Source organism: Lissotriton vulgaris, chromosome 2_1 (genome assembly GCF_964263255.1).
Source record: "Lissotriton vulgaris chromosome 2_1, aLisVul1.2, whole genome shotgun sequence".
Lineage (NCBI taxonomy): Eukaryota > Metazoa > Chordata > Amphibia > Caudata > Salamandridae > Lissotriton > Lissotriton vulgaris.
In genome coordinates, this window is record NC_141687.1 from 766,690,605 (window position 1) to 766,716,479 (window position 25,875).

The window sequence follows — 25,875 nt, forward strand, 5'->3', positions numbered from 1 at the left end:
TGGAATCTAAGACTGGATAGAGTCCCTTGACCTGTAGGACACATACTTCCATATATTGATCCAGCAAGTGCACAAGCAGTATCTGTATCTTTGCGGTAGGGGTCCACACACTATCAGTTCGCAGTGCTCCCATTTGGACTGATATCAGCACCTCAAGTCTTCACTTAGGTGATGACGTTGGTTGCAGCTTACCTCAGGAGTTCAAGGATCATTATATTTCTGTATCTGACGGACTAGCTGCTGAAAGCAGAGTATCCGCAGATGGTATCTCAACACTTGCAGGCAATGACATCTTAATTGTTCAAGATGAGTTTTTCCATCAAGTATCACCTTGAGCCCTGTCAGTATCTCCTTTTCATACGAGCAAAACTGGGCACACAGCTCCGAGCCTTTCCTCCTTCTCAGAGGGCAGAGGAGGGAGCTTGATGTTTGGGAGGGAGCTCAGATTCCAGCCCTGAAGGTCCTGCGTCTGCTAGGTCTGTTGGTTTTCTGCATCCTCCTAGTCACTGGCACAGGGCTCTCCAGGGATGCCTTCATAAGTAGTGCTTCCGGATTGCAGAAATGAAATGACTGATATGATTGTGACCTTCTGGGATGCAGCAGTAAAGCTAGCTTGGTGGTTGTTGGAAGTCGACCTATCACAGGTGATCTCTTTCTACTCTACACCAGCTGTGTCCATGGTAGTGATGAATACATTCATTCATGAGAGAGTGCTCATCTGGAGGCATTGGGGATTGGAGGTCTTTAGTCTCCGATTGAGCGGATACTTTACATCAACATGTTCGAACTGAGGGTGATTTGGCTATCTCTCAAAGCCTTTCTTGCTTCCCTCTTATGGCCTGTCTGTCCAGGTCTTGACATACTGACAAACCACAATGTGTCATGTCAGAAGGCAGAGAGGAGTAGTGTTGCACAGCATTGAGGCTGTGGGTCTAGGTGCATAAGCATGACATCTGGCTTCTCAAATGCCATCTGACTGGCTCACGGAACACCAGAGCTGAATTCCTTGCTGACTAGGAGTGTCGTCTTAACCCAGAGGTCCAATACATCTTTTCCTTGTGGGGCCAATCCTCAAGTGAACCTTTTTGCCACTCGCTAGGGGACGCGGAGCAATGGGGGACACGTTTGTTGCAGTGAACTTTTCCACGTGTTTCATTGTTTTCTACAATACCCTTGGTTCCTCAGGCTCTGAGGAAGATTCACAAGAACTGAATGCTAGTTATTCTTATTTCTACCCACTAGCTGAGATTGGGGACCTGCTTTATGGATTCATCAGCTCTTCTGCCATCCCTGCTGAGGCAGACAAGCTTCTGGACAAATAACAAAACCTATGAGTAGGCACTTTAAAGAGTCTGGCACCCACAACACGAACTTCACAGGACCAGGCACTGCATCACATTTTTGTCTGGAGACTGTATAAAAGTGGAAGTTGAAAACCCACTGGTTGTTCAGAGCATTGACAAGATCACCACAACTTGAGCTACTGCAGCCAGGACCAGGAATCGAGGTCTGCTGATCTCCCAGCTGGGCTGGAGAACACTGCCCAGGATGCCAAGAACACTTGCCTTGATCCTGGGGCACTATTCTATCTTTTCTATCACTAATCTATGATTTTAAATTTTCTTTTCAACTCGGCAGCTTCCTGTTTAAAATTGTCGGAAGTGGGTGCAGCAACAGAGTACTAACCCTGATGAATCTGCCATAAAGGTCACTGGGCAGTGAAACATGTCGGTTACAGGTATTGGTATGCGACTTTAAGCTACCAGCCTTTTTATTTCAACCGTGCACACCTGAGTCATTAATAAAAGAAGTCCAAGAGGTGTGACTGTTGATTTTACTCTTCACTCTGTCTTCTGTATGTTTAAGGAGTCATGCTCTAAGCTCCTTGCATTGCACCGTTTCTTTACCTTTTGCTTTCTTTCACGTTTTCAGTAATTCTGGAATAGGAATGGTCACCTATGATGAGAAAGGGGCCAAGTTTCTTGTAAACATCTGACCAGATCGCCCGAGGGTGTTCGCCCGTGAGGTGCCTTCCTCTCCGCCACACATTTTTTCCGGATTATTTCTGTGTATGTGTGGGTGTGTGTATGGTCCTAGGTAGGGCTGACACTTTTTTTCTGGTTGCGCCGAGTTGAAAAACACTTTGAATCCCCCATAATCAGCAATACTGACAGATTAGAGAGTCTGTTCATGGACAGTAGGGCATTAGAGACAATGAACATCTAAATATAGAAATAGTATCGGTGTTGTCCGCAATTCTACGATCTGAGAATTTGAGCGGAAGAGTGTCTCATGCCCGCTTAGATAATTACTAACTACAGTCCTGGGTACTGGGAACTCTTTTTGGATTAGCACTATTCTATCTGCCAAGACCAGTGTGCCCTGTGGGTGGAGACGAGCCTGGAGGTAGTGATGCACAGCAGGAATCAGGGGACAAGAATCCCAGTAATTGAGGTGTGGGCCTCCATTCTCCAGGAGGGGGGTCCGCCCAACTCCGGGCCTTCGCCTGTGGCTGTGACTTTAAGTGTACACCATCAAACCCAAAGGATTAACCTCTTACCAACTCACAAGTTGGGGTGGTAACTTTCTTTGCGAAGGTGAAGGGGGATCCCCTTTCATCCTTTTCCACTTTGGGAATTATAGAGACAACTACAGGTGCAGTAGGGAGTGTTCCAGGGGACCATTCTCTGCTCCCACTCATTTTTTTATTTATTTTTTATAAAAATATCTGTTTTGGAAAGCAATCATCCACTGGCGGTCTGCTGTCTCTTGCAGGCTACCGTCCCTGTGATATTAGTCTGTCACTATGGGTTGCACATATCAAGCAGCGTAATGCATATTAATGGACATGTTTTTTCACAAACTCAAACTGATTTCACAAAAAGTCAATTTGCAATATTTTGTAACCACATTTTGTTGAGTGTACTCTTAGTACATAAGGCACTGTGACATTGACGTCATGTACCTATGTATTATGTAGGGTAGTGGATAATGAAGTTCTGCTACATACTTCATGAGAATATACAGGAATCTTCTACAATCTAGTTCATTTTTTCTAGAATCTTGTGAATTGATTTTGATAGTATCTTCTTATGAATAATTTTTTAGCAATGTTGAAATTAAACTGCGCTTTCAAGTGAATACTAAAAGAACCTTCTTATTTTTATACCGTGTTGCCTTAGTTTGAATTCATATGTAATGGTTTTGTATTTTAGATTTTGATGGATCATCAAAATATGTCCGAACATGTCCTCTGTATGGTGTTGTACCTTATAGAACTAGGACTTGAAAAATCCTCTGGAGAAGAATCAGCTGAAGAAGTGAGTTGCAGAAGTGACAATGGTATAAGTTGTAGTTATTTAGCATTGGTGCCAAAAAATAAATGATAGTAATTTCCTTTTGCTATAATTAATGTCGCACTATTTTGCTAAAATAACTAAGTGTGAAATGGAATTTGTTCCTTTATTACATGCACTGAACTTTCTTTGCAGTTATCCATTCTCTGACCCATCTAAGTGGAACACTCCTTTTTAAAAGGAATGAAGGTGAAAACAGAATACGTATTGGTTATGGTCCTCTTGCAGGTTTTCTTTTCAAACTCTTAAACATTTAAACATTCCATAATAACTTTACTCTTAATTCCAGTCCTCCAAAGCATTTGCAATGTTTGCAGCGAAAGCCAACATTTTCAATCCCAGCATGAGCAAGACCTAACCCTTGCTAAACATGTATGCCAAAAAAAACCTGTGTTTGTGCTGAGATTTTACTGAGACCAGTCACAACTGCAATTGCTGGTATGGGGATTCGGATTGACAAGAACAAGATGCTGTCCTTTGACTATCAGACAATCAAATTGTGATCTTATGTGCTTTCCTATACATGCTTAAGAAATTTCTCCACCTCTGAATGCCCTTCCCAAGTAGTGGGTGCATGTATCATTTCTTGGTTGGACTACCTAGACCTCACAATCTCCTGTATAATCAAACTCCGCAGCATCCAAAACATGACGGTCCAACTGGTCTGCGACCTTCACAAGTTTGATAACGTCCCGAAGCCTAGCCATGCACTAAATTGGCTTCCAGTTCAATTTTAAGGTTCTCTGTCTACGTAAAGCGAGGCACTCAGCCCCAAACCACTTTCCTCACTGGTCTCCGATCTGCCAGCAATATCTATGTAGTATGGCTCTGAAGGTGTCCTACTATTAGAATGAAAATTGCAGATGCAGATCCTTTGGGACTTTTGAGAACCAAACATAAGAATGCCCTCCCACTAGACCTGCACTTGACTCAACTTTCAAGCCCTTAAGAAAAAAACTAAAGGCTCAGCTCTTCACTTAGCACCCTCGTCTCTTCATCCTGCGACTTGTGTGTTTATTCTTTCTAAACCCCTTTCTATTTTCTCTTCTTATTACCTGTGAGTTCTAGATAGTGCTAGTGCCATGATGCCCTTGGGGCAACTGAGTGCTGTCTAAATTAATACACACGTAATGCATAGCTAGGTTTGATAAGTCTCTGAGTATGAAAGACACACAAGTACTGAGTTCACCAGGATTATATAACAGGAACCTTGAGATAAGCACTGGTGCTTGCAAAGAGCCAGGTGTCCACAATTTGCTTAGTACTGGGAATGGTAGCTAATCTTGAAATTGATGTCTGTGCAGAGTATTTCTGAAAGGGAAAGTCAATCAAGAAAGGCAGATAATAAAGGATGGGTAACCAGGAAGAACAGATCAGTCAGGAACACATGCACGTACATCTTATTTAATCTATAAGGCTTTAGAAAGGAAAGAACTGCATGGACAAGATTAAAGATACGGGGTGAAGACTGCGTTCTGCACCACATACAGTCTTCATATATATGCTTGACCGTGCAATAAGTGAGAATAGTCTTCAAAGGCTCTAGCTAATGAGATGTGGGGGGGGGGCTTTCTGTCCACTCATCCATGTCTAATAAGACATCTAGAAGCATTAGGTGCATAGTCATACAAGAATTTCAGTTTGCATTTTAAAAGGCTGTTTCAGTTGAACCTAGCAGCAAGAGCTGTTTTGGTTGATCATCTCCAGCCATTCTCTGAAAATAGTAGTGGATTTGAGTGACTCAGAGTTCAGACAATACTTTGCAGACAAAGTTGGTTCAGATCTATTAACGTTGAGGCCAGGTTAACAGATATTATTTTTGATAGACTAGTGCATTTCAGTAAATAATTAAATAATATGTTAGAAGGTATTATCGAGCATATCAACATTGCTAGAGCTATGAGAACCCCATCTCAATGCAGGTTTGCTCATTTGCCCGACTAGGGCAAGAGGCTCGCCACATCACTAATTTTTCCCAGCATACCATTGGTTCAGTCAAAACCGGAAAACTCCAGGACTGCACAGGCTCTGGAAGGGCGTCTCATGCCTGAGCACTGCATTGTTGATGCTTTCTTCCAGGTAATACAGCGGAACAGGAGGAGAGCTGGGGGCCCAAGTCTCCCTTATATTGCAGGGTCTGCTTGTGCCTCCAGCAACATTGGTAGTGCCCAGGACAGAGAGTCTCTATTGTTGCATCCCTGCCCCTTGGCATAAACAAAGCACAAAAAAACAGGTGGTGTTTCCTACTGTACAGGAGTTGAGCCGTAGAGAAGATGAGTCCTCTCGACAGGTTGTCAACTGTGGTGCCTGAATCATGGGCGCCAGACAATGAAAATTCCAAAAGCTGACATGACAGCTGTAGGGTAGGATCTCGGTTTACTCCGACCCCACCGAGATGGCGAGTGGGGTGTAGCTGAGACAATGAGGGATCTTCCAACATAACCCCCACCCCAATACCTGATATTCTCTCCCTGTGCTCTGAGTTGGACCCGCACTGATGGCCATATTTGGAGAAGGGACGCGCTTGGTCCTAAATAACTGGAGTACAGCCAGAGTGATCTGTTATTAAACAAGAGGACAGATAGCACAATCAGCCAGTTGCAAAGAGAACTTAGGATGATTCATGATAACACGCCATCCTGGAAAAATAGAAATGAGAGATTCCTTGAGAACTACTTCCAGAACTACCTTCAGCTTCTTATCCAGGGTGGAACTGGAAGAATAAACAGTGAAGGTACAGATGACTGTGCTCCTTTGGAGGGACTGACAAGCGAGCATAAGCCATTGGTGAAGTCCTTGGTGGTTTCTATGAAAAGGTTACAAAAAAAATGGAGAAGATGGTTGTGTCGACTGTCTGAAGACAATGGTAGCAAGAATTTCAGCAACCAAAATGGCTATGTGGACTGGTGACTAGTAGCGTGGCAGTGGAGGAATATGTAACTAAGCAGAGAGACATGAGGGATTTAAATACTGACATGGTGGTAGCTTCCTTGTGGGAAGAGACCCACTAAGGCAAGCAACAAAAATTAGAGGTACAATATGTTTCATAGTATTCCTCTTCCCTAAAGTTAGTCTCACAACAGCTGCAAGACAGAAATAGATACAGAACTTGAGAAGAGCTTTAATGGAGGTGGGGCACAAGTTGAGTGTGCCCTGCCAGACTCTCCTCTGATAGACTGGAATGACGCCGGAGTAATTTCCAGTGGCTGAGATTAATTCAAGCATCCCATCCTTCTCATTACTGTTTTTCAGTGGGACACCCTAATTGGAAAGAGTATGGCCAGATATGGGTCCTGTGTGCACTGTGTCACTGGAAACTTTCTATTACGGACGCATGACCATAATAAGGATAAAACCAGTCTTTGATTCCTTGTTTTCCAGTTCGGTGACACCTGACTTGCCATTTCTTGCTGGAAACCTCCCACTGGAGAAGAGTCACGACTGCATTGGATATGGTTGCGTCCAAACTGAGGTGGTATGCCGTGCAAAACGACGGACTGGGATGTGACCCGAATAATTACCAGTGGCTGAGATTAATTCAAGCATTCCATTCACCAATGTTTAGTATACTTCAGATTAAAGATAAGCTTTGGAGGAAATTCTTCAATGAAATCTAGTTAAAAATAGCCTCAAATACATAAATCCATGCACACATGATATGCAAGTTCACAAAAAACATGTATAACTACCTCAGCATTGAAGTGGAGTTGGGCAGAGCACACAACACAACGAAAAAGACAATGAATTACCTCTTCTGATTAATGTAGCACAGAGGAAGAAACCTATATTGCCGCAGATTTGAACCAAGGAATCTTAATTCAAATAAGAAGCACAATTGAATCAGAAGAGTACCCTTCAACTGCATCCCTTTTAACAATCTCGCCTACTAAATGTTTTTTTAAAAAAAAAATAACGAGTAGGCTTTGTAAAACATATAGTAAGTTGTCAAAACAAACAAAAAATTGCGATAAATATCTCCTTTTCCTAATTCATCGAAAACTGAATTTTCAGTCTTTAAAAAATGTAACCTTATTTATAGTAACATACTCAAACAATAGAAAGAGAAACTTTGTTCCATATGCTTGAGTCAATTAAAGCTAAAATACTTCGTTGCCATAATAGAAACTTATTAAATGACTTGGAAAGAAAGGGAGTTTGAAGAATTCAGGTCAAATCACACTTCCTGACATCTACAATTAATAAAACAAATTCGCTTTTTTGAAGAAGGTAGAAAGCATTAGTGGGGCAGAAGTAGTAACATCTATTTTGTGTAAACACATTATACGCAGCAGTCATTAATGAAGCTGGTCTAGAAACAATAGCAAAGCTGAATTTATTTTACAGAGTTTTATATAGCGCTAACTTGACCCGAATCGGGTATCCGAGCGCTTTACATAGCACCAGTTGCTTTGCATGAGGACACATTCATTTTTGTTAGGCACGGGGAGATTACGTGATTTGCCCAGAATCACTGGATGTTTAGCGTCATTGCCGAGACTCGAACCCAGTTCCCCAGATACGAGGTCGACCGCCCTCCCCTTAATGGATTGATGAGTGTACATTTCACAATCTGCAATACAATTACTGCACGTCGAATGACTTTTATCCACAGTTGTCGAGAGCATTGATGGGTTAATGCTCAGTCAGTCATATATACATTTTATTATGACGAAAATTGATGAAGAAATTGTCTGCAATGGTACTGAATAGCAAAATAAACTAGTGGGGTGCCATAGATTAATATACACCATCAGTTTGTTGTGGTTAGACTCTGTAGAGGATCAGTTAACCGATTTTGAAAAACTAAATGTGAATGAATGTATGAAAGTCATTCATGCAATTAGTAAAAAAATAATAACATTTGTGATTATGTGTATGCTTCTGAACTAGGTCTGAAGTTCCAGATGGACGTCTGTTGGAAGATATAAATGCACTGCATCAGGGCAGTTCATCTTCTATACACCATTTCGTGTTCAGATTAAGCCTCTTGCCTGATCTAGCGACCTTTTACAAGCTATAAATGGATGCCAAGGATGATATTGCATTGCAGATGTCTTTTAGGCCTCTGTGTGTAAACGTGGTTGACAGTCTGCTACAAAATATAACTACGGACACTGAAAACCCATGGTCACAAAGCAATGATGGCACATGTGTAAAGACAAACTTATTTTAGCTGTTCGATATTATGATTTATACTCGTGCAGGGAGGAATTATTTTTTTATTCAAGTTTTCACAATATTTGAAATGTTTGTTTTAGGAGTGTGTCTTGCAAGAACGGAGCCATGACAGTTGGTTTCCTGGTAGCAACCTGCTCTGCAACATGCGGCACCTTATCAACTTTGTAAGAGTGAGGGTGCCAGAAACTGCCCCAGAAGTGAAGAGAGAGCCACATGCAAGCACAAGCACAGAAAGCCTTGCTTCTGCACAAGTAAGATATTTACCATTTTAACATAGGAAGTAGAGTGGCATGGCATCAAGTGTTGATTCATTGCTTTTAGCTTGTGGATACTTACATGACGGCAGGATTTGTGTTCATGTCTTTTTATTACCTTTGTAATGTGAATTTAGAATAAAGCGTCTTAGATTGTTGATGATAACTTATTTGTAATGCAATTTTAGTTTGCTACTGTTTTCTTGTCATTCACTATTATTTTTATCCCCTCCATGTTAGAACCCAAGACGTTCTACAGTTCTGCAGCGAGAGGTAGATTTGTGTGATGTGTGTATGCTTAACTACCAATAGATGTAGCATAATGACAAGTAGGATGAAATTAACAAGAAATGAAAACAATTGTTAAGCATTTTTACTGTGATTTGCATTCACCTTGACGTTTTCCACGTCTGTACGGTTGTTACAGTTATGGAAAATGTATAAGTGCTGTGACTCCCAGTTGAGTTATATTTTCCCTCTAATAATTGCTTTTGATAATCTAATTATATTTATTGATCTGTTGAGCCACATGATTGATTACATCAGTCAGCATGTTAAAGTGTTTGCATCTGATTTGCCTTTCTCCCCAAATATTGGGTCAAATTTTGCTGATTTTACTTGTTGCAATAGGACTAGTATAGTGCTCTTAAATGACATAAAATGATTGTTGCATGGATGCATGCTCGGTGCCGAGTTCTAATTAGTTTAAGGACTCCTAGTTAGAATTATGTGTCCACTGCTATCAGTTGGTTTAGAGGCACTTCGTTGTGACTTCTAAAACCCATAGACATTACTAATCAGGCAACCACTGATGTTTCTATCCTTTCCCCAGCCATGCATTTGCCCTATTAACCACACAACTCATGAAAGTAAATTATAATTCTATCGGAGTGTGTAGTTGACAAAATAAGATCACTGAGTCATAAATATAATTTCTACTGAAACATCTAAAACAAAAGGTGTATCTATAACATTTACAATGGGCCTCGGAGTTCATTGAACAAACCTGATTTAATATCTAGCAACTCAAAAACTAGTACATGGCTGAGCAGTTGGAAATGAAAAAGGCAAGAAAATTGCCCACTTATGAAAATAGTGTAATTGCAATCCATCAGAGATGTTTGCAAGTGACTATGGATATGGCATACAAGGAGATTGGTGAACAGAGAGGGAATGAGAAGTTATGGGCTTTAAGTCTGTCCTGCTGACTGAAGCTGTGCCATGGCTGCTGATATTGCATTGGTAATTGGTGATGCAGCATTGAATTCTCAGCTGGGTCTGGTGGCTCATTGGACTAATGTGTCCACTGCAGGGCCTGTGTTCGACCTCATGGTCACAGGTTCAAATCCCGGCAGGTCCACTCAGTCTTTCATCCATTTGAGGACGATAGAATAAGTATCATTGATTTGGGAATGCATTGAAAGATATTAGAGCTACGGCAAGGCCTTTCCATGGACCTATGCCAACCCAGTCTGCCATACGCCTCTTTTGCGTCCATGGGAAGGGCTTCCGACCATGTCTTTACATGCCCAGCCACCCCGGTCAGCAGTCCTCACAATCTTTTTGTGGCCAAGTATGCAGTTCCCATAGACCTCGTGAGACAGCCAGCCAAAGGTCAAGCCAGTCAAACAATCCCCCCACCCTCGCCTCCTGCAACCTCCAAACCCATTTATTATGCCCTTCACCAGTCATGGGCATCCAGTGGCAGGCATGATATGCTCAACTTGCACCACTGGAGGTTAATTATATCAGACTGTTGGGTGTTGCAGCTCCTCCAAAGAAGCTACTCCCTCCCCTTTGTGACCACCCCTCCACCCATGCCACCTACTAAGGACAAACTGACGGAGGACCACCTCTCTTGGCTTCATCAGATGTTAACTCTCTTGGCAAAGGATTCTATAGAAAAGGTGCCTGCATCAGAAGTATATTGTAGTTGCTATTCCTGCTACTTTCTGCTGCCCACGAAGGATGGAGGACTTTGCCCTATCTTAGACCTTTGCCTTCTCAATATGTTCCTAAAACATGAGAAATTATACATGCTCCCACATGTCCTGCCAGCACCCTAGAACCATGAGACTGGATGGTATTTCTGTACTTGCAGGACGCTTATTATCACATCCCTGTCCTGCTGTCCCAAAGGTACTACATCGGTTCCTAGTAGGCCAAGAGCACTTTCATTTTTCCATGCCCCCTTCAGCCTTACCAGCCCCCCTTGGGGGTTCACGAAAGTGATGGCAGTGTTTGCAGTTCGCCCGCGGAGATCAGGGATTCCAGTCTTTATCTACCTCTGTGATTGGCTGTTGAAGGCGGGCTCGCTCCAGACAGTTATCTCGCACCTCCAGACTACGGAAAACCTTCTGCAATCAATGGGGTTCACTATCAATGTGCCAAAGTCGCACTTAACTCCCTCTCAGACTCGGAGTCTCCCTTTCATCTTAGCTGCTCTGGACACATTGCAGTTTCTGGCTTATCCTCCCGAGCTCTGTGTCCAGGATATTCAGGCTATGATACCGATGTTTCAGCCTCTATCGTGGGTTTTGGTGAGACGGACTATGAAGCTGTTGGGCCTCTTGGCCTTCTGCATCGATCTTGTGACACATGCCCACTGACATATGAGGGGTCAGTAGTGGGAGCCGAAGTGGGGACAGCATCAGGGGAATCTATTCAACATAGGCCAGAGACCTGCATTGGTGGCTAACAAACCGCGATTAGGTCAGTGGCAGACCCCCTCTCCCACCCAGAGTGGTCAGTGGTGACAGATGCATCACTTCTGGGCTGGGGCAGCCATCTTGTAGAGGTGGAGATCAGAGGACTCTGGTCTCTGGCGGAACCCGGACTCCACATCAACGTGTTGGAGCCCTGAGCAATCTGACTAGCATTGAAGGATTTTCTTCCTTCAATCAGAGGAAGGCTGGTTCAGATGTTCATGGACAACACCTCCATGTGATATTGCAACAAACATGACCGGGTGTAGTCATGGACCCTTTATCAAGAGGCTCTGAGCCTCTGGACACGGTTGGAACATCTGGGCATATACATAGTGGTCCAATTCCTGGCGGGCTCTCTGAACAACAAGGTGGATGAACTCAGTCGTTGATACCTAGCGTATCGGGAATGGCATCTCCATCCGGAGGCAGTGCAAGGTCTCTTTCAAGAATGAGGAGACTCTTGGTTGTATCTGTTTGCCTCTTCCGAGAACATCAATGTCAGCAGTTTTGCACTCTGGAGTTTCCAAGGCAGCTCTCGCTCGGAGACGCTTTTTGTCTTGCGTGGAGATCAGGCCTCCTGTCCGCCTTTCTGCCAATACAACTCCTGCCTAGAGTTATCAAGAATATCAGAAACGACCGGCCCCAAGTCATTCTGATGGCTCCGGATTAGGCACAGAGAGTGTTGTATCTCAAGCTGTTGAGTATGGGTACTCCGATTAGGCTGCCTGTTCGAGAGGGACTTCTGTTGCAGCAGCAAGGCAGGGTTCTGCAGCCAAACCGGACAACGCTTCTCTGTCAGGCGTGTAGATTGAGTGATGGCAATTGACAGCTTTCAACCTTTCTCCCAAAGTCTGCAATGTTCTCTTGGCAGCCAGGCTTTCCTCTACGAAGACGTTATATACCTGCTTTTTAGTCAAGTTTGTGGCATGGTGTGCAGATGAAAAAGTTGACTCCTTATCTGCACCACTTTCTCAGGTTCTTTTGTTTATTCTTTATGTAGCACAGCTAGGTTAAAATGCTATCTTTGTGCCATCTCTGCATTTTTGCGGTTGCCAGATCAGCCATCCGTATTCAAGTCCCCTATTGTATATAGGTTTTGAAAGGTCTCCATGTGTTCTTTTTTTGAGCCGTTTCCCAACTGCTCTTTCAGGCTTCCTACTATAAAAACAACCTTTCTAGAGGCAATATCTGTCCTGAGGGTCAGTGAGCTGCAGGCCTTGTCATCCCAGCATCCATACCTTGTTATCTACCCAGACAAGCTGGTTCTTTGGACTAGAGCACCCTTCCTACCGGAATGGATCACTCTTTAATGTAGGGCAGTCCATCACCCTGCCTACCTTTTACGCTACACCTCACCTCTCTAAAGAAGAGGAGAGACTCCATTGCCTGGACTCAAAAAAGGGCGTGGTCATTCTACCTTGACTACACAAAGGAGTTCCGTGGGAGCAATCAATTCTTTACAGGGTATGTTGGAGCCCAAAATGAGAGACTGTGCGTAAATGGACTATCTTATGACGGATAGTACTCTGCATCAAAATCTGCAATGCATTGGTGAACAAGCAACCTCCTGAAAGTTTGCGAGCTCATACTACCAGAGCTAAGTCTGCTACCACTGGGTTAGCTCTCAGAGTACCCTTTCTGGATATCTATCAGGCAGATATGTGGGCTGCACTACTGCCTTGACAGTCAGGTCCGTCGAGATGGGTGTTTTATCCATTTGATTCTACAGGTCTTAATAGTATAATCCATGTAGCAGCCTCACCTCTGGCTGGTATTGCAGGAGTAGCTAGTCTAAGGTGAAGATTCTAAAAGTCTCTATCAGATGAACAAGTTACTTACCTTCAGTAATGCCTTATCTGATAGAGACTTATCTAGCTGCAGATTCCTTACTGATCCACCCAACCCATGCACCCCACAAATGGATTTAGAGTGAAGGGTTGTTTCCCTTTCCAGGGCACTAGTTTGACGCACCAATAGTCCAAGTTTGTCGTGGTTCTGTGCTTCTGGCATGGAAAGAAAGTGACATCAGCACGCTGGGGTGGCTCCTACATAGGCACTGTGTATGTCACTTCTGACGCCGAGAATTCCATGCGGAGCCGAACTACTCAACCTGCTGGTTCGCACGGGTACTGCTCACCAAAGTTTTCCAAATCCAGGTTGACGCATGGGATTATTCTAAAGTCTGGCATCTGCGGCTACAAACAGTTTTCTGCCAGGCATTATCAAAAGTAAGCAACTTGCTCAATAGAGCGACAATAAACACGCCAATGCTGCTGACATAAGTCCCTTTTGTTCTCCACCTTCAGACGCTGATATGGATCTCTGCTCCTTCTTTGTTCTCTCTATGAAGAGATTTTCTTGTAAATTTTCTAATGAACAAGGACTTGTCACCACGTAAAATAACAAGGTTTAAATATTGTAAAGATTGTCGCAAACAGATGTCTGTGAGAGATCCCCACTAGCTGTGCCTGGGTTTGACACACAACTCCAAGACCTGCGATGGCTGTTCATATATTAAACCAAAATCCATGCCAGTCCTGCTCCAAGTTGTAGGTGAGCATGTGATTAATACAGGCCTCAGCAAGGCCTGCGACTGCGAAAGGGTTCGCCCTTCTGTACACAGAGTCCTCAGACTACATAAGAAATTGGCACGGGAACTGTAAATACAAAAGACATAGTTTAATAAACCTTTAAAGGTGGTACTACAGCCCACACAACACTCTACAGTATTGTACAAGGTAGCACAAAGAACTCTGACATGCGGTCCCCTTTTATACACAAAGAAGGGGCTCATAAGTTGGCGGTTACTGCACAAAAGCATGATTTACAACCATATATGGACATTTCTTAAACATGATCGATACATGGGTGGAGGTAACGGTTCTTGAAGCCCGTCGAATGCACATTCCAATCTCCGTTAAGCAGAAACAGATGTTACATGTACTGGGCATGCGCCAGGCAAGCTGGAACTATTTATAGCCTGTTGCTGGGCAAACTTCAGGGGTGACAATCAGCGAAGTAGGACTTGCCTCGTGGCGAGCACATGGCGATGTGTAACATACAAGATGGATGCCCGAAAACAAAATGGAGTCTGGCCGTATTTCAAATACGAGCGGGAATACTAGGACAAAGACATGATAGCATGTCTTCAGTGAATGCTTAACATTATCGCTGTTTTATTTACAACAGACGACCCTTTAAGCATTTGCTGAAAACATTAAGTTTTCTTGGATAATCTAAATACTCATCGTTTATATCGATGCTCATCATATCCGCTATCTCTTTAGTTATACTTTTCTTATGGGCAGCATCCGCAACAGCGTGTTTATTGGGCACACAAACTGAAACACATAGAGAACATATCATTGGGCTACATTGAATACACACGTAACAAGTGAATAATATGGCAACAATTATACATAGCCCAGTGAGAACCTTCCAACCCCATGTAGAAATTAAGGTCCAGAACCACCCAGAGAAAGTCCAAGATCCATTTTCTTGGTGTATATCAGCTGCAATCTTGTGTAATTTGTTAATGGCTTTATACACAGAAGGAGTATGATCAGGGATAAACACACAACAGCTACTTCCGATAATTCTACAAGCTCCACCTCTGTCTGCTAACATAACATTGAGAACCATTCTGTTCTGCAAAGCAACAATCCTAGTAATCTGTAGCTCTTCAGTAAGATTCCCAAGAGCCGCAGCAGTTTGATTGGTGACAGCTTCCACTACTCTTGTTAATCGTTGTATCTTTCTACTATTCAGAGCAGCTCCCACAAATAAAAACAATCCTAAGTTGAAATCTATATATTGTTGCAGGCTAGTGTCCGTCTGATCAACATCGTCTATAGATAAAGTCCGTTTGAATCTGTTTACAGTTACATTACTCAATAATTTCAAGTCTTTATGATATGATGCAGGTGCCAAGAATACAGGTGGCAATAAAAACGATACATAACATACCCCAGACCATCCGGCTGGTAATCGATAATAGCCCTTATTCCCGCATACAAAATAGGTGTTATGTGAAGCAAGGAAAGTACTGTTATTCAGGCCATCAATGTTCAATACAACAATACAATCACTAACACCTACAGGAATATGGCCTACACTTTGTACACATAAATCAGCTTGTGCTTGGGCCACTGAAATCACAAACTTCTCTTGCCCAACAGTGTCTCTAGTGTTCGTAAAGATATAAGGTGTCGATTCATTGTCTGGTCAATACTCTTCCCACTCCCATATAGTTCCGTTGGCTTGTGGATAGCCGTCTTTATCTTGATGGCATTCTTTATTCAGTCTGAAAAGTAGTCTTCCTACTGTAGGCTTTATTGTAGCAAAAAAGCAAACTGTACCATGCTCTGCAAGAGCCATTATGAGAAAAGGGAAGAGGTATGAACAGTGTCCCCCCTTTCTTTTGATGCGCTGGCATCATCCCACAAATCCAGCAGTCTGTAGCGTTTGTAGCAACTTGGGTATGATGCAACATCTGAATGAAAGTATTTTTCAAATATGACTGTCGATGTTTCAACTCTTGATATGGGAGCGTATAGAAAAAGTGCTCATCAGGGACTGGAGTGGAAACAACATATAGTTCACGGGCAGGAGCCTTCTCCTCAACAAACCACATGACTGTAGCGACGACTGCTATAACGATAATGAACCCTACAGAACCAAAAATTTTCCTCCTATCCATTTTGAGCAAATGTACACAGTATCTTCCTGAAACTAAAGTGTTGTCAGAACTCTTACCCCGTAGGTAGCCGTTGTTTTCTTCACCATCGGGCCAAGACGGGTGTCACTCCTCTAATGCATGGCTGATCCCCCCCGCCCCCTTGCCTCATTGGCTCTCCGTTTCACTAACCTAGGGACCGTTCTGACAACTTCTCATACAATTGCAGGTTCTTTTCTTGGTCGCAGATTGTATCTTCTTGATGCAGGCGTTGTCTGGTCCGGGAAGAACTCCTCAGAATCGTCAGGTACCACAGCACGGCCTCTCTCCGTAGTCAGGATATCTCGATGGTCAGTCAATACAGCAGGTTCCACCAGGTCGGGTTGCACTTTTCGGCAGTGGATGGAATGAATCTAGTTTCTGCGATTGGTTACCCGCACTGCTGTTCTTGTTGCCAGGAGGACCTGCTCGGGACCCACCACCTCGGCTCCAGGCTACTCGACCTCTCAAAGGACTTCACGAGGACAAAGTCCCCTGGCCGGAGATTATGGCCTTCTCCTGTGGACCGATCAGGGAGTGCTTCTCGAACCTGTTGATGAATGGAAACCAAGCTATCAGTTAATTGTGCCAAGTAGTCATTCATTAAAACACAAGGTACATCATACACTGAGCTTGGTTTGGGCACCCCCCATATATTCATGGGGCGCCCGAAAACAATTTCATAAGGCGTCAAGCCTGTCCGAGAGTGCGGTACTGATCTGATAGACAACAACGCCAAAGGTAGAGCATCTGGCCAAGTCAGAGAAGTAGAAGCCTGTATTTTCGCAATTTTCAGCTTAAGCGTGCCGTTGTACTTTTCCACCAATCCTGCTGATTGAGGGTGGACACTGCATGGAACTTTTGCACAATGCCTAATCCCTTCAGGACATACTTAATAACGTCCGCCACAAAATGGGGCCCGGTATCACTCCACAACAATCTGCAAACACCGAACCGAGGAAAGAATTCCTTCAAGAGCACCTTAGCAGTCGTCATTGCAGTATTGTCCTTCGTAGGGTATGCTTCAATCCATTTGCTGAATGCACAAACCACAACCAGGACATACTTTAGATTATTGCAGCGTTCCAGCTGAATATAATCCATTTGCAGCACTTCAAAAGGTGCAGTGGGTGTTGCAAACCCTCCTGCTGGAGTTCGTGTCCCTTTACCTAGATTATATTTAAGGCAAATCATGCAGGTCTGTACCACTCTCTTAGCCGTGCTAGCAATTTCTGGATGCTCCCAAACTTGCATAAGCAATTTCACAATTGCCGAAGCTCCAACACGTGCTAGCCCATGTGCCATCTGAACCATAGGTTGTACGAAGGCTGTAGGTAACTTCCACCTATCCATCTGCTTATTCCTCCAACAGCCCTCATCGTCCAACTCTCCATCTTTGGACCATTGGTCTCATTCTTTCTCAGTAGCAGTCTTTTGCATTTCTAGTACCTTTTCCCTAGCATCGTGCCACCGCTCAGCTTGTGACTTCACGACATACATTGAAGTGGAGCCAGGCTGCATCGCAGTTTCACGTGCTACTCGATCTACAAAAGCGTTTCCTTGTCCCACTTTGTCTGTCACTTTCTTGTGTGCACTACATTTCACTATAGCTATCCTTTTAGGGTAAGTCAGTGCAGTCAAGAGATTTTGTACTAATTCTCCATACATTATCTGGGTTCCATGTGATGTCAAAAAGCCCCTTTCCTTCCAGAGCAGGCCAAAATCATCCGCTACTCCGAAAGCATAGCTGCTGTCTGTGTAGACATTCACACATAATCCTGCACTAAGCTCACATGTTTGTGTCAACGCTATCAGTTGTGCTGCCTGAGCTGATTTCTGCGGTATTCGTGCTGTCTCCACTATCGTGTGCAGTGTAGTGATTGCATATGCTGCGGAGGTGGTTCCATCTGGTAACTTTAAACAGGACCCATCCACCCACAGCTCTCCATCCACATCTGTAAAGGGCGTATCCTGTAAGTTGATACGACCCTTTGTCTGATCCTCAGTCACAAAGACACAGTCGTGCCTCTTGTGCCTCGGGCTGAGTCATTGGGAAGGGCAACAACGTAGCTGGATTCAACGTTGCACATCTCTTCAAAGTTATTTGAGGAGCCAACAGCGTCAGGTCATATCCTGTCAGACGAGCACTGGTTAAATGCTGCGTCTTTGTCTTATTCAAAAGGGCATCCACAGCATGGGGGGCCAACACCAACAACTTATGAGATAACACAATCCCTTTACTCTGACGTATTGGCACAGCTGTCGCTGCTACTGAGCGAAAACATCCAGGCAATGCTCGAGCAACAGGATCAAGTACTGCAGAGAAGTATGCACAAGGGCGCTGCTTATCGCTGTGCATCTGTACTAACACTGATAACGCGCATCCATCTCTCTCATGCACATACAATGTAAAAGGCTTCGTGTAATCAGGGGTGCCTAACACTGGTGCTGAACAAAGGGCCTGACGTAATTGTTGAAAAGCATTTTCACATTCATCTGTCCATGGAGGGGGAACTGGAGTATCCTTTGTCAAAAGGGCTAACAGTGGTTTAACTATGTATGAAAACCCTAATATCCACTGTCTACAAAAGGAGGTGAGACCCAGAAAAGCTCGAACTTCTTTCTGCGTGGAGGGTGCTGGTGTGTCTAAAATGGCTTTAATACGATCTGGTGTAAGTGCACGCCCCTCCTTAGACAAAAGGTGACCTAAGTAGGTTACCTTTGGTCTACAATATTGCAATTTCTTTTTCGATACTTTGTGATTGTGAGATGCCAAGAAAGTAAGTAAAGACAATGTGCACTCCTCACTTTGTTCAGGGGTGTCGGCAGCCAACAAGTTGTCATCAACATATTGTATAAGCGCCACACCTTCGGGTAAAACAAAAGAATCCAATTGTCGTTTCAATGCCTGACTGTAAATTCTAGAGCTCTCAGTATAGCCTTGGGGAACTCTACAAAATCTGTACGATCTAATATTCAATGTGAAACCGAAAAGGTATCGGCTGTCAGGATGAATAGGGATCGAAAAGAAAGCATTCTTCAAGTCTATAACAGAGAACGTTGTCTCAGTTGGCGGGACCAAAGTAAGGAGTGTCGTAATATCAGAAACCACTGGGTATTGAGGTATCACTATCTTATTGACCTCCCTCAAATTGATAATAAATCGATAAATCCTGGTGTCAGTATCTTTCTTCAAAATCGGTAGTATAGGACTGTTACACACATTGTATGGAACTTCTTTAACCATCAAGTCCTGCACTATCTGCATGAGCGCCTCCTCCCCCTCCTGTGATATCCGATACTGAGGCAGGCGCGGCAGCACAGCTCCCTCCTTTACACTGATGTGCCCCGGAGGGATGATCATCTGTCCTACGTTGGTATCGGACGTGGCCCACAAAGATGTAGGCAAAGAGGCCAGTGCAGCCTCTACGGTAATCATGTACACCCTCTCCATTGTTGGATAATTATCATTCAGGATAACACGTACTCCCTCAGGGGAGCACCGTATCGTGGCACGAAAATGTTTGAGCATATCTAGGCCGACAATATTATCAGGTGTTTTTGGAGAGAACAGAAATGGGCATGGTGCAGCAAACTGATCTACATAAAGTGCAAGAAGTTGTGATAGTGGGCTAACAGAAGGCTTTCCATCGAACCCAAACAAACAAGGTAGGTAACAGGGAAAAGGGCGCACAGCTAAGAGTATGGCTAAAAGTAAGAAATCAACATATCATTAATGATTGCTACTAGGCAGGAAAAGGAAGGTTACCTAACTTCCCAAAATTTCCCTGAACAAATTCCAGGGTATAAGGTTATATCAATGCTCCTGCCGAGCAACCTATAAACCAAATGTGATATTTTTCAGAGTTCATGTAGTAAGTCTGAGCAAAACAAGTCCAAAATATTGTCCAATAGCCAGTCAGACACCAGAGTCTTGTAGTGCGATGTTCCGTATTTTTATTCCGGATTTCAAAGTTCAAAGTTCAAAACATTCTCTGCAGCCAACACGTGTTTCGTTGGGCATCTATCTCATGCCAAAACAACTTCCTCAGGGCTGCAAGCCAAAATAAAAAATATGGTATAGTATACCAGCAACAATAAACTCTTACAGTTTATTGGAAAAATTAATATTAATAATTAAGTCACCACCTAAGTGAAAGAAAGACATAGTACCCAAATTTAAGTGACAAAATATAAAAAAATCATATACATACTATGTGACTCCCAGTGTCAAGTGTGACTAACAACAAAACATTCAGATATTTCGCCATACATAAATAACATTAATGTATTACCTAAATGTCAATAAGTTTTCCATCTGTGTTGAATTTCTTCCAGGGGATATTTATCAAGAGTAAATAACTGTATCTGGAATGATATAAGGAGGCTCTTAGCTCTGTCCCCACATGTCACAACCCGCCTTTATTACAAAACAATAAGTTAAATGGAAATCGTCCTTATGAAAAATAGTTAAAAGGACTATGAGGTCGCCAATTCATTCTCCACTGTAAAAGCGTCTGTCATATTAATATGCACTTTGTTTTGTGTTCAAACAAAGTCAATATTTAAATTAAATGCATTAGCTAACACGAACCCCATATTAAGTGCAACCTATGTCTGTATTTAAACATGCTGCACTCTACTATATTCAGAAACACGAGCCATCATAAACGCGAACCATCATCACGATGTTACTATGATACTCTATCTTCATTATTCGTAAACACGAACCATCGTAAACGCAAACCATCATCACAGTGTTGCTGTGATATTTTATTCTATGAACATAAACACGAGCCATCATTTATATATTACTTAGGTAAAGCTCTGTTACCTCTCCAGTGCTCCACTTCCACGTTGTCAAATTAACGACGTCTTGTTTGAAATCCTATTTGCAGAGTCTATTATGAAAAACCTCAAGATCAGAATCTTGCGTATTTAAGTATCTATTATAGCTTTCGTTAAAGATTAAACTGAATATCCCTTACCTATATCTCTTGCAAAGTCTCATGTATCTCGTGCTCATTCTTCCCGAGTTCGGCTAACTGGCGTGTACCTTGGTCGCCATCTTATTTAAGTACAAAACATCTAAATTAAGTTCTGCAAAGACGACTGCGGATAGAGCCGCTTACAATTAAACCAGAGTTTTCTCTGCACTAGCATTTTAAATAAAAGAATAACAAATAAGGGATAAAGTGAAATTATAGTTTACGATCTTTACTATCTTTAAGCTAATCTTGAGGGTAAATACGGCATATTATATCGCCGCCATCTTGGAGTGGACAGTAAATACACAAAAGAGGTAAAGGTTTAAGATGAATACTGTTATATCGAGAATCAATGTTACTAGGTCTTGCGGTAAAATGGTAATTTGTCACGTAGGATCATAACTTTACCTATTACTAATAACGAATATCTACTTCTAGCTAAGCAGATTTTCAAAACAGCCACCGCCTTCTGGTACGGCCATATTGGAACGGTTGATTCTAGTTGTAGTAATACTTAGTTGACAAGAACAGGTGCGGCCATATTAGAACGGGTGAATCAAGTTATAGTAATACGTCGTTGGCAAGGATTAGTGCGGCCATATTGGAACGGGTAGTTCTACTAGTAGTAATACGTTGTAGACAAAAACAGGCGCATGTTAACACCAACATTTAATAGACAGGTGTGTATAGACACCAATAAGTCAAGTCTGGTAAAGAAAATGTATTGATACGTTTTTTAACATGAAGGCGTATTTTTCACCAATATTAATTTATATGAACAGGTGTATATTAACACCAACAAGTCAGGTCAACTAGAAATATGAATTAATTAGTGAAAATTTTATAGACTAATAACAATATGTGAAAAATGAGAATTTTACTCAGCTATACGCTGTGGGGGCGACTAGTAGTGACATTGCATCGAGCGTCCAACATCATTCCTATGCGATTATCCAAATAATTAATATATTCTGAACATCAACAGAAAGAGTCATGGCATTAAAATTTGAAGTGCCCAAGTATCATCTCAACCGCCATTCAACAAGTATTCTGTAATCTACTGTTAAAGAAAAGCCAAACCAAATACAGTTAAGTACAATAGCCCACAACAGAGTCTAGGATATAACTATTCTCCCAAAAAATATTGCAGTTCTGTATCAATATTGAGTCCATCTTCTACAGCGCGGAGGACCATAATCCATCTTGCCTCTCTACGTCTTAATTTCAATAATCTGTCTCCTCCTCGTCTATCCAGAACCACTTGTTCAATACCATGATAGAAAAATTTGTGATTCTCAGAATAATTCCTGTTTTGGATAGAGTGTGAGGCAATAGGGTACCTGGTGTCTCCATTCTTGAGTGCCCGATAGCGTTCCACCATCCGGTCTTTGAGCCTCCTTACTGTACTCCCAACATAAATTTTTCCGCATAGGCAGGCAATAACATAAATCGCAAAAGTTGTTTCACAATTAATAAAGGAATCAATATAGAAAGTACCTGTATTGTTATACTCAAACTTTTGAACCTTTCTCATTGCCCACCAACATGAGCTGCAATTTCCACAGTGGTAAAAACCTTTGGGGCGAACATGTAACCAATCACTTTGACCCAAATATGAAATAGATTTTGGGTAACTTGGGCTAACAATATTAGCAATAGACATTCCCTTCCTAAAGGTAATGCTTGGTCTATCCGCTAGAAAAAGTTTCAAATCTTTGTCAGAATAAAGCATATGCCAATATTTCTTCATGATACTGAAGAGTTTGTGGCTCCCTCTACCAAAATTCGTAATCATTCTGATCTTCTGGTTTGTATTGGATGTATCATTCTTAACCTTGGGCCTCAATGTAACATCTCGCTTTAATTTCTGTACTCTGTTAACAGCCTTGTTAACAACAATGTTCGCATATCCTCTATTTTTGAATCTCATAGTCATATCTTTGATATTTGCATGAAAGTCAGCATCTTTAGAACAATTCCTTCTTGCTCTAATCATTTCCCCATAGGGGATGGAATTGATTTGGCTTTTGGGGTGGCAACTGTCTGCTCGTAATAATGCATTGCAGCTGGTTTCCTTGCGATACATACGGCTGCACAGCTTGTTATCTTCAACAAATAATTCAATATCAAGGAAAGTCAGTTTTTCTTTATCATAATGGGTAGTAAATGACATATTCAGATCATTAGTATTGAGATAGTTAAAAAAAGACTCCAACTCATCTGTGGTACCTCTCCAGAATAACAAGCAGTCATCAATGAACCTACCCCAGTAATATATGTGATCTATCCATTGACTGCCTCTGGGGCCCCAAATCAACTCCGCCTCCAGTCTCCCCTTAAAGAGGTTCGCGAAGGACGGAGCAAATTTGGACCCCATCGCAGTCCCAATCTTTTATTTATACCAGGTAGATTCAAAAAGAAAGTAATTGTTTTCCAATACCATCCTTGTCATCTCCAATAGCATAGATGTGTGATCCAGATATTCTGCAGGTCTATTATTTAAGAAACTCTCAATGGCTAGAATTCCTTTCTCATGGTCTATATTGGAATATAAGGATACTACATCTAAGGTAGCAAGAATCATATCATTATCCCACACTACAGCATTCATTATATTGAGAACATGTTTGGTGTCCTCAATATGAGAGGGTAGGTTTTGTACAAAAGGTCTAAGATATGAGTCCACGAATTGAGATAACTTTTCTGTGGGCCCTCCTATGCCCGAAATTATCGGTCTGCCCGGTGGTTTATGCCTGTTCTTATGTACTTTTGGTAAACAGTACATGCATGGAGCCCTAGGTGATTGTACTTTGAGATATAGAAACTCATCATGATCTAGAAGACAGTTATCATACCAATCCTTAAGTTTCACATTAATTTTGTGCTTGACCATCTCTAAAGGGTTAGCAATTACCTTCTCATAATATTTACTGTCCCCCAACTGAGATAATACTTCATCATTATAGTCTTTCCGATTCATAACAACAATGTTGCCACCCTTATCAGCACTGCGTATTATGAGATCTGGGTGATCAGTTAATTTATGAAGTGCCTCCCTTTCATCCATTTTTAAATTGTCTGGAAAAGTTTTCTTACGATGTTGTTCTTTTTTAATCAAATTGTCTATCTCTAAGGTAACAGATTTGTAAACAGCATCTACAACATTACCAGTAGACAACTGTGGTGTCCATTTTGATCTTTCTTTGAATCCACTCCCAGATGCTAATCCAGGATTAATCTCAAGATCTCTCAGAAGAGAGTTCATGGTAATTGGGTCTTCTTCTGATTCAGTGAGAGATAACAAAAGTCTCGTGTCATGAAGGTCTTGAATGGTGATCTCACTTAATATTGGTTTATTAATAGTTTTCACCATAGCATTATCTTTTTGAGAAAAAAACTTTTTCAACTTCAACAAACGAACAAATTTATACAAATCAATTTTAGTGACATACCAATCAATACTCTTGGTAGGACAATATCCAAGACCCTTCTTAAGTACATTAGTCATACTCTCAGACAATTCAATAGAAGAATGATTAATCACTTCAATCTCTTTAGTTCCTGTGTTCATTTCCTCCACGACCTTAGTCTCTCCCTCATCCCTGGGACCACTTCTCCTGCGTCTGCCACGGCTCCCTCTCCTTGTCTTACTGTTTGAGTGTTGCCATATCTCCCTCCTGTATCTCGATTTCCTTTCCTGATCCTTTGTACTTCTACTAAAAAATTATTAGTGCCATCTCCACTAGGGACATTGGAAGCATCTGTGTTACCTCCATCTGTAGATAAACTACTCGATGACGTATTGACAGCTGAGCTTAGGAGTGTTGCGGTTCTCCTATTACCTTGCCCTTTTGGAAATAGATAGTCAAATTTGCGGGCAAAGGTAAAAACCCTACCTGCTGTATAGTCCTGTTCGTCCCTTTTGAGTTTGCGTGCCTTTCTCCTTTTTATATCTGCCTGTAAATTTGTCAAAATGTCATCCAACATGTTGTAATTTTTCATAGTTGCTTCAGGTAAATTCAATTGTTTAATTTCATCCTCACAAGTTTGTATCTCTATCAATAATTTCTCAATCTTACGCTCAGCATTATCAATAAGTATTCTTATCAAGTTACATGAACTAGTAGTTAACTCATGCTCCCATTTGTCCAACAAATCTGGTTCCAAATCTTCATAGGTCGGTATGATTGTTGATCTTAAACCTCTAGGGATACGGTTAAGAGTTAAGTATTGTTTTAGTGTTACCGCATCCCACCACTTATTCAGTTCTGCTTTTTTAAGCTTCTCTAATTTAACAAATTTGGCTCTAAGACCCACCTGTTTTGTTGGTGTTGTGGAGGCAACTGCTACATTTACAGATGAGCCTGTACTTACATTTTTAAATAAATCCAGAGCTTCTTGTTCACGATTCATAGTTCTTTAAAGCCACGTGCGGCAGCCCAACCCAAATACTGAAACAAACAAGGTAGGTAACAGGGAAAAGGGCGCACAGCTAAGAGTATGGCTAAAAGTAAGAAATCAACATATCATTAATGTTTTGCTTAGACTTACTACATGAACTCTGAAAAATATCACATTTGGTTTATAGGTTGCTCGGCAGGAGCATTGATAGTTCCATCGAACCCTATTGACGTAATTGTTGAGCCAGACAGGGGAGCCCTCGAAACCAATTTTTTG

The 25,875-nt window shown here is 42.1% G+C and overlaps 1 protein-coding gene across 7 annotated transcripts in view; it reads left to right on the plus strand.

Moving 5' to 3' along the window:
- Positions 1-25,875, plus strand: part of UBR3 (ubiquitin protein ligase E3 component n-recognin 3) — a 2,118,328-nt gene that overhangs the window by 1,209,685 nt on the left and 882,768 nt on the right. For 4 of the 7 annotated variants that reach the window (XM_086956100.1, XM_086956103.1, XM_086956101.1 and 1 more), the window contains exons 21-22: positions 3,216-3,320; positions 8,615-8,785. In XM_086956100.1, coding sequence (XP_086812226.1) covers positions 3,216-3,320; positions 8,615-8,785 — 276 coding nt within the window. Of the gene's footprint in view, positions 1-3,215; positions 3,321-8,614; positions 8,786-9,028; positions 9,062-25,875 lie in introns of all 7 variants that reach the window. The other 3 variants (XM_086956098.1, XM_086956102.1, XM_086956099.1) reach the window with 1 other exon arrangement.